This window comes from Oxyura jamaicensis, chromosome 1 (genome assembly GCF_011077185.1).
Source record: "Oxyura jamaicensis isolate SHBP4307 breed ruddy duck chromosome 1, BPBGC_Ojam_1.0, whole genome shotgun sequence".
NCBI lineage: Eukaryota > Metazoa > Chordata > Aves > Anseriformes > Anatidae > Oxyura > Oxyura jamaicensis.
In genome coordinates, this window is record NC_048893.1 from 64,301,220 (window position 1) to 64,309,810 (window position 8,591).

Here is an 8,591-nt window from a genome sequence, read left to right on the forward strand (position 1 = left end):
GCCTGCTAGCCCCCGCACGGCTCGGCCCGGCTCGGCCCGGCGGCGGGGCACGCCGGGGCTCGTAGTTCCCGGACTACAGCTCCCGGCGGGCGCGGGGCCGGCGGGGCGGGGCGGCGGCGGACGAGGCCCCGCAGTGTGGGAAGGGGCTGGGGGTGCGCGGGGAGGGGGTGGGCTCCACGGGCCGGCGGCAGTGTCCAGGGGCCGCGCCGAGGCTGGCGGTTTATTACGCCTATGAGGACTGCTGCCCTGCCTTCGCTCAGTCTTTCTATAGAAACCCAAGTCTTCTGGTCATTTGCCTACAGCTCATAAAATCTTCTAAAGCCCTGGGCATTTTCCTTGCTCTCCGATGATGTGTCCCAGTGGCTCCCTCTTTCTTCCAGCATGGGACAGAAATCTCAACGCTGAATTAGGCTTGCGAAAGAGATAAAAGATAATACGTGTTTTTTTTTAAAGTATGTAAAGAGTAAAAGAAAGACTAGGGATAATGTGGGTCCCTTGCTGAACGAGGGGGGTGTCCTGGTAACGGGAGGCACTGAGAAGGTGGAGCTGCTGAATGCTTTCTTTGCTTCAGTCTTTGCTTCAAGCACTCCCCCCCGGGCCTCCTCGACCCTGGCAGGAACACAAAAGGTCTGGGAAATGGAGGGCTCCCCCCGGTTGTCGAGAGAGTGGTTCAGGAGCGTCTGAGTGGGCTCAACGCACACAAATCCATGGGTCCCGATGGGATGCCTCCACGTGTGCTGAGGGAATTGGCAGAGGTGATCGCCTATCTATCATCTTTGAACAGTCCTGGAAAACAGGAGAAGTGCCTGAAGACTGGAGGATAGCCAATGTCACTCCGGTCTTCAAGAAGGGCAAGAAGGAGGATCCAGGAAACTACACGGCAGTCAGTCTCACCTCTGTCCCTGGAAAGGTGTTGGAGCAGCTTGTTCTGGATGCCATCTTCAAGCAATTGGAAGAGAAGAATGTTATGAGGAGTAGTCAGCATGGATTCACCAAGGGGAAGTCATGCTCAACCAACCTCGTTGCCTTCTGTGATGGCATCACCAGCTGGGTAGATGGGGGGAGAGCAGTGGATGTCATCTACCTTGACTTTAGCAAGGCTTTTGATACTGTCTCCCATGACATCCTGCTAGCAAAGCTGAGAAAGTGTGGGATAGAGGAGTGGCCAGCGAGGTGGGTTGAGAACTGGCTGACTGGCTGAGCTCAGAGGGTGGTGATCAGCGGTGCAGAGTCCAGCTGGAGACCTGTGACTAGCGGTGTTCCCCAGGGGTCGGTTCTGGGTCCGGTCCTGTTCAACATCTTCATCGACGACCTTGATAAGGGAATAGTGTCTGCCCTCTGCAAGTACGCCGATGACACAAAGCTGGGAGGAGTGGCTGACACGCCAGAAGGACCGGCGAGACCTGGACCGGCTGGAGAGATGGGCAGGAAGAAACCAAATGAGGTTTAATAAGAGCAAGTGTAGAGTCCTGCACCTGGGAAGGAACAACCAGATGTATCAATACAGGCTGGGGGATGACCTGCTGGAGAGGAGCTCTGAGGAGAAGGACCTGGGGGTCCTGGTGGATGACAGGTTGACCATGAGCCAGCAGTGTGCCCTGGTGGCCAAGAGAGCCAACGGGATCCTGGCGTGCATTAAAAGGAGTGTGGCCAGCAGGTCAAGGGAGGTGATCCTCCCCCTCTACTCTGCCCTGGCCAGGCCTCACCTGGAGTACTGTGTCCAGTTCTGGGCTCCCCAGTACAAAAAAAGACAGGGATCTCCTGGAAAGAGTCCAGCGGAGGGCCACAAAGATGATACAGGGCCTGGAGCATCTCCCCTGTGAGGAAAGGCTGAGAGACCTGGGTCTGTTCAGCCTGGAGAAAAGAAGACTGAGAGGGGCTCTCATAAATGTGTATAAATACCTGAGGTGTGGGAGACAGAGGGATTTGGCCATCCTCTTCTCAGTGGTTTGTGGGGATAGGACAAGGGGCAATGGCCACAAGATAGAACACAAGAAGTTCCGCACTGACATGCAAAAGAACTTCTTCACAGTGAGGGTGACGGAGCACTGGAACAGGCTGCCTAGAGAGGTTGTGGAGTCTCCTTCTCTGGAGATATTCAAGGCCCATCTGGACGCCTACCTGGGCAGCCTGCTCTGAGGAACCTGCTTTGCAGGGGGGTTGGACCCGATGATCTTTTGAGGTCCCTTCCAACCCCTTCAGTTCTGTGATTCTGTGACTGTGAATTCTGCTGAGGCCTTTCCAGACCCAAGAAGAGCAAAAGGTTCAATCTGTGGCCGAGGAGATGAAACAATGATTGTTTGCTTTCTGGATAGGTGTGAGATCTCCCGCCTCTTGCAGTGCAGCAGGTTTAACACATACAGCTTTACACGTCAATTACACAAAGACCGGAATTGTTTGTTACCATCACCACGAACATCACTGATAATTAGTTTTTGACCCTCTTTAACACCCAGAGCCCTTTCTGCAGCCCTATTAAAAACTGGCAACGCAGGATTATGTGTTTGTACAGGTGGCTATACCTCCCTAAGCACCTTTGCCTTAACTGAATTACCTACTGTTTATTTCACATTGTCTCTGCAACCTGCCAGCGTCTCTTTGATTTCCTACAAGCGCTTGCAGCTCCTCCTTGCCCTGGCAAAATTTATGCCGGCCCTGGAGACATTACGGAAAGTACCCTGCTCCGGCAGCCTCTCAGCAGGCCCTGCAGCACCGGGTTTAAAGCCGCCTGCAGGAGCACAGCCCCGTGTAAATGCCCCCATCGCCCGCAGAGGCCGGCAGGGGTCCCCGCTGCTCCACGGGCCCGCTGCTGTCCGGCTGGCAGAGGGCTCTCGGCATGGGGGAACAGGGGGGCCCTGCTGGAGGGAGGGCTTGTTCTGCTTTAAAGGAAAAAAAGGGGTGGGGGAGGATAGCGGGGAACCGGAGTGAACTTTTGGAGATCCGGTGCATGGGAGAGTTGGTTTCCCACACCCTCGCCGGGGGTGAGCTGCTGCCCCTGCTGCTGCTGTTTGGTTTGTGGGCTCTGTTTTCTTCCTGTGAATCAGCAGAAAATGTCGCTGGGGCTGCCAGCCCTCCGACAGCACTGGGCCCGGGGATCAGCAAGGGGATTTTGCACCCACCCAGCCTCTGAGCTCCCTGCATGGGGTGACTCGTGGGGTGGAGGCCAGGTGAAGAGGTGCCCCCAAGGAGCATGTGTGCCCCAGCTCCTGGGGGGCTGGCAGAGATGCCGTATTTATTTTTACAAGGAAGGCCGTCCAACAGGCTCAAGTGTTTATTTTTAAACCACCGCAGAGGGAGTTTGCCAGCGGTCGGGCACAGGCTGAGCTTGGCACGCGCGGCAGGGGCTGAGGGCGGCCAAGCACCGCACCCCGCAGCGCCTGCCTTGGCTGCTGAGCCCAGCGCTGCCAGCACCAGCAGGCAGCCTTTAGCCCGCTCATCCCCACACTAAACACCCATCCATGTAATTTTCCTTCAAGAAAGGAAAATTTCCTTGGCGACGCTACTATGTTTTGCACGTTATACATGGGCCTTTTGCTTTCTTCTACAACGCATCTGGAAATAGCTGCATCCCCTAGCACCCCCAGTGCCCCAGGGACAGCCTGTCTGCTTTCCTCACACCAGTCTCTTCTTCTTCTCTCTACCCCGACCCCAGAGTTTCCCCCACCCCCTTTCAGAGCTGGCTTTAAAGACAAGCAAAACAGCCAGTTGCCCGCAGCCTTCTCCTGTGGGTTCCTGTGTAAACTTTGCAGCTCTGTTTTCCCTGGACTCTTAGCCCTGTCATCACCCCCCACCTCCCCACCCCCCCTTCTTGACCTTCTAACATCCCCCTCGAAAGCAGCCCTACCTTCAGTCTCTTTTCTTACTGCAGAGGCTCTGGTGGCCTGAGCCAACCCTCCCCCCAGTTTATCTCTTTTCTTTCCCTGCTGCAGCCTGCTTGTGGAATGATGGACAACCTAAAGGTTGAGAAAATACAGTAAAATGCCTTTCTTATCCTGTAATGACCAAGGGGGAGGACACAGCCTGATAAAAATGACAAGCCAGAAGAATTGCGAGCCAGACCCTTCACCTGCCTCTTCCTCAGCAGACAGAAAATGCTTGATCCACTTGCCATGATTGCAACTGCTGCAAGCCCATAAAGAAAGGAATTAAGTACTTAGCCGATTAAAGCTACAAGTTTCTGGCCAAGGAAACGTCCTTCTGCTACCTGTAAGAAGTCTAATTCGGAGACTTGCAGGAGAAGAACCTAAAGCAGGCTGAGCAGCAGGAGCTTCTCCAGCCTGGTGTTTTATGGACAGATAGAGGACTTTGCACCTGGCCTCTGCATGGTCCCACTGTGGTGATGGAGGCTCACATGACATTTAGCCCCAGTGGCTCGCTTGGGTCTACCTCTATTCAACCAACTGTTTTACTTCTTTGTTTCTGTTGGCGTGATTTTTGACGGCAACCTCTAGTGCTGGATCAGCCGTTTCCTGCCAGCGAATGAGCAGGAGGTAAACATTTCATTTACTGGAGTGCCCCAAAGGTGGTCTAAGCTGCTGTGGAACAAAGCAGCGATGGATTTGTGACAGGGTGTGCTGCTAACAAAGCTCCATCCACCTCCCCTTTACACAAATCAAACCTGAAGAGGCCACAGGGAGTGACTGATGGGGGAGGGAGCAAGCATAAGGCTTGGTATGTTCCTCTGACCACTTGAAGTAAGCAGTACAGAAACTTGTGGAGATTTTCTGCTCTCCTTCCTTGCTGCTGAGCCCAGATGGACACAGAAGGGGGCCCTGTCTACCCCATTAGCTCTTGCTCTCTTCAGTGCAGCCTCCCACCACCCTCGTGGCTGCCTCCAGACCTGTTCATCCTAATGCCTCCCTCGTCTCCGGTTTTCAGGTTCTCTGGTTGGCCCTTTCTTCCCATGCCCACCACTAGGACTTGGGCAACAGAGCCCCAGGTTGTACAATGTAGTCAGTAGGCACTTGTCAGCTTTGAAAAGAATAGGATGGTCACACAGTATTTACTCTTCCCCTTGTTTTCCTCTGTTAAAATCATGCTAAAATCAAGTAAAATGACCTGCAGTAATTCCTTTTAGCTGCTCATGCTGTGGCTACCACAGAGATGGTACAAAGCCATAACAGGAGGAGAGGTGGCACAGGCAGATCACATCCATCTGGTGATCGCTGTATGAAACCGTGGCCCAGAGCTGAGAGCAGCTACCGCGTGGAGTAGGGAAGGGTTTCTGGGAGGGCTGTGTCGTGTCTCTGCCAGGTGGCCTACACTTAGCTCCACAGCGTGTTAGCCCTGTGGGTCATATTGCCCTTTGGACCATGCTGCAGGCTCCCTCATAATCATACTCCACTAGGTGATATGAAACATCTCCCCCTCCACTGCACATTCCAGAATAAAAACTTCACATGTAGTACTAGTATCCCCAGCTCTTTTTGCCAAAAATAAAAAATAAAAAAATATAAAAAATAAAATAAAAAGAATAAAGGAATAATGGAACCCAATAATGGAAACAGGCTTAAGTATTTAAATAAATCCTATGTTCTGAAGGAAATGGGAAAGAGAGCATTATATATGATGTATTTGCACAATAAATGTGATCAGAGAACTAAGGAACTAAGGTACTGAGAGTAAGAAAATGGACTGGCAGCAAAATCGTTAGAATGTTACTGCAAGTTCTAAAAGCTGTGTCTCAGCGAAGTCCCATAGCCAAGTTTGCCCTGAGCTCTGAGGTTATCTGAATGGATTCATCTTTCTTAACTGCAGCAGTCCAGCCTAAGTCCCTCCTTTTTTGCACACCTAGAGTTGAAGAGGTGAGGATGCAGTCTGGGTTTTGCTGTTATCACCTTCCTCTGAAATAAGTCACAGCCCTAAGAAGAGTTGATCCCTAGCCATAAAACAGGCCAGCCTTTCCTCCTGTCTGACTCTCTACAGCCCCAAAAGTGCTTACAGCACATCTTCCAAGAGGACTCCAGGGAAGCCCCACATAAGGCAATGTCTTGTTCAAGAAGAGAAGTGAGGAAGGCTATACCAGCGGAGTCAGAGACCTCCATTCACTTTAGGTTCACATTTAAACATAATTGATCAGGATGGGGAAGTTTCTTCCATCTGGCCAAACCTCATATACCTTCAGCAGAAGGAGGGGGGGAGTCACAAATCTGAACGTAGGCCTGTAGGGTCAGGTTTCACCTTTCTAAGGGCTTCATCCGGAGGGACCTGGACAGGCTTGAGAGGTGGGCCTGTGTGAACTTCATGAAGTTCAACCAGGCCAAGTGCAAGGTCCTGTACCTGGGCCAGGGCAATCCCAAGCACAAATACAAGCTGAGTGGAGAGTGGATTGAGACCTGCCCTGAGGAGAAGGACCTGGGGGTGATGGTGGATGAAAAGCTCACCATGAGCTGTCAATGTATGTTTGCAGCCCAAAAAGCCAACCGTACTTGGGCTGCATCAAAGCAGCGAGGCCAGCAGGGCGAGGGAGGGGATTCTGCCCCTCTGCTCTGCGAGGCCCCACCTGGAGCCCTGCATCCAGCTCTGGGGCCCCCAGCACCAGAAGGACAGGGACCTGTGGGAGTGGGCCCAGAGGAGGCCACGAGGCTGCTCAGAGGGCTGGAGCACCTCTCCTACGGAGACAGGCTGAGGGAGCTGGGGTTGTTCAGCCTGGAGAAGGGAAGGCTCCGGGGAGACCTTAGAGCGGCCTTCCAGTGCCTAAAGGGGTCTGCAGGAAAGCTGCAGAGGGATCCTGGTCAGGGAGTGTAGCGATAGGACAGGTGGAATGGCTTTAAACTAAGAGACGGTAGAGTTAGATTGGGTATAAGGAAGAAATGCTTCACTCAGAGGGTGATGAGGCACAGGCACAGGCTGCCCAGAGAAGCTGTGGCTGCCCCATCCCTGGAGGTGTTCAAGGCCAGGTTGGATGGGGCCTTAGCCAACCTGGTGGGAGGTGTCCCTGCCTATGACAAGGGGTTGGAACTAGATGATCCTTAATGGTCCCTTCAAACCCAAACCATTCTATGACTCCCCTGCAGATCTCTTCAGACCTGTATAATCTGAAACCCCCAGTGACTTCTGTGCTGTAATCCCAAACATCACCCACTGGTGGTTCCAGATACTGGGCCATGTCACGTCACAGCTGCTGATGCCAAGTAGGCCTAATGCACAACAGGCACTTTCTAGGAAGGTGATACTGGTCCCAAAAAGTGTTTGGCAAATAGAGGGGCTATCCTTGCTGCTAACACTTGCAGGTAATGAGGAGGGAGAACTACAGGTAAACAATAGGCCACCAGTGCTTCAAGCCATCAAGAGACTGTACGCAGTATCATCTGAAACCTTTCTAATGTGGAAGAAAAGGAAGACACACAGATCAACCTGTGCTAGGGAACTTGGCTTCTCCCACACCAACTCTGTCATGATTAGCTTCACCTTGGCAGCATAAAAGCTTGACTAAGGGAGAAGCAACACGTGGTAAATACAAGATCTTCTGATCACATACAGCAGAGTTGAAATACTGGGGGCTGGGCGGGAGCGGGGGAGGGAGGGCAGGACACACTCAGAGGGACTCGGCTTTAGATCGGTCACTGGCTTAGCAGCCATCCATCTTACCTGTTTGCAGCAGCTTTCCTCAGCAGGATTACACGTAAGGCATTTTGTCAGTCAGTGGTTATGGGACTGCAAGGAATGCCTACATCAGGGACTGAGCTCTGCATACTTGAGGAGGAGAGGGAAAGGTAAGGTGCTTTTACACAGGCTCCTCCTCCAGTATAAAGCTCATCCCACTACCAAATGTGCATCAAGGCCCACGGAAGACTTGCTAGCAAAGAGCAGCTGCTGGCAGATCAGGGGAAGGTGTGGGTCATGTGAGCAGAGAGCTGGAGTGAAGGCAGCTGTGGCTGGAAGGGGCAAGCAGTGCATGGCACTCAGTTCGAGGTGTGTGACTGCCTTCTCACTTCTGCTTTCTTGGGTTTGTGTTGCTGGCTTCTGCAGTCCAGACACCTTCAATTTGCTGTGTCTTTTTCTTGTTTTTGCCTGGGATAACCAGACACGAGCTTACAGGCTGTGAAACATGGGCAATTTAAACCTTGGGCACACAAGGGATGTACAGGCTGTGCAGCTTGATCCACTTCTACAGTGAGTACATTTGTCTCCTGCTAAAGTGTTTTAACTGAGGTTGGTGGAAATAAGCACTGTGACCAGGCAGCTTGGGAAAATTAGCAGGAAACATCAAGAGAGCCAATTTGCTTAAGATAGTCAGATCAGGAAATGACAGCCCACGTTAAGTTTTAGGCTCTGAGGAGGGGACATCTTTCAGCACAAATTTTGCAAGTTCTCCCTTAGCTGATGCAAACCAGGGCAATTGCACCAAAGTCAGACAGGTGCTGGTCAGTCCTGGCTGTGTGCTTGAGCTATGTGTGCTGATGGATTTTGCTGAAATTATTTAGCACCCCAATTAAGATTATTTTTTTTAAATCTCCCTGAAATTAGATCTTTCCCTGATGTTTTTGAGCTTGTTAAACAAGGGAATCTGCTTGTGTAGGCACTATTTATCATGCAGCTGCTGCAATACCTTTTTGTGAAAGTACTAGTAACTACAAAGGTCTGAGTGG

The 8,591-nt window shown here is 52.1% G+C and overlaps 1 protein-coding gene across 1 annotated transcript in view; it reads right to left on the reverse strand.

The window, feature by feature from the left end:
• Positions 1 to 2,419, reverse strand: part of TMEM121B (transmembrane protein 121B) — a 21,302-nt gene extending 18,883 nt beyond the window's left edge. Inside the window, exons 1-2 of the mRNA XM_035315197.1 lie at positions 2,405 to 2,419; positions 84 to 146 (exon numbers count right to left, since the gene is read on the reverse strand). Of these exons, the coding sequence (XP_035171088.1) occupies positions 84 to 146; positions 2,405 to 2,419 (78 nt within the window). The remainder of the gene's footprint in view (positions 1 to 83; positions 147 to 2,404) is intronic.
• Positions 2,420 to 8,591: the final 6,172 nt, after the last annotated feature.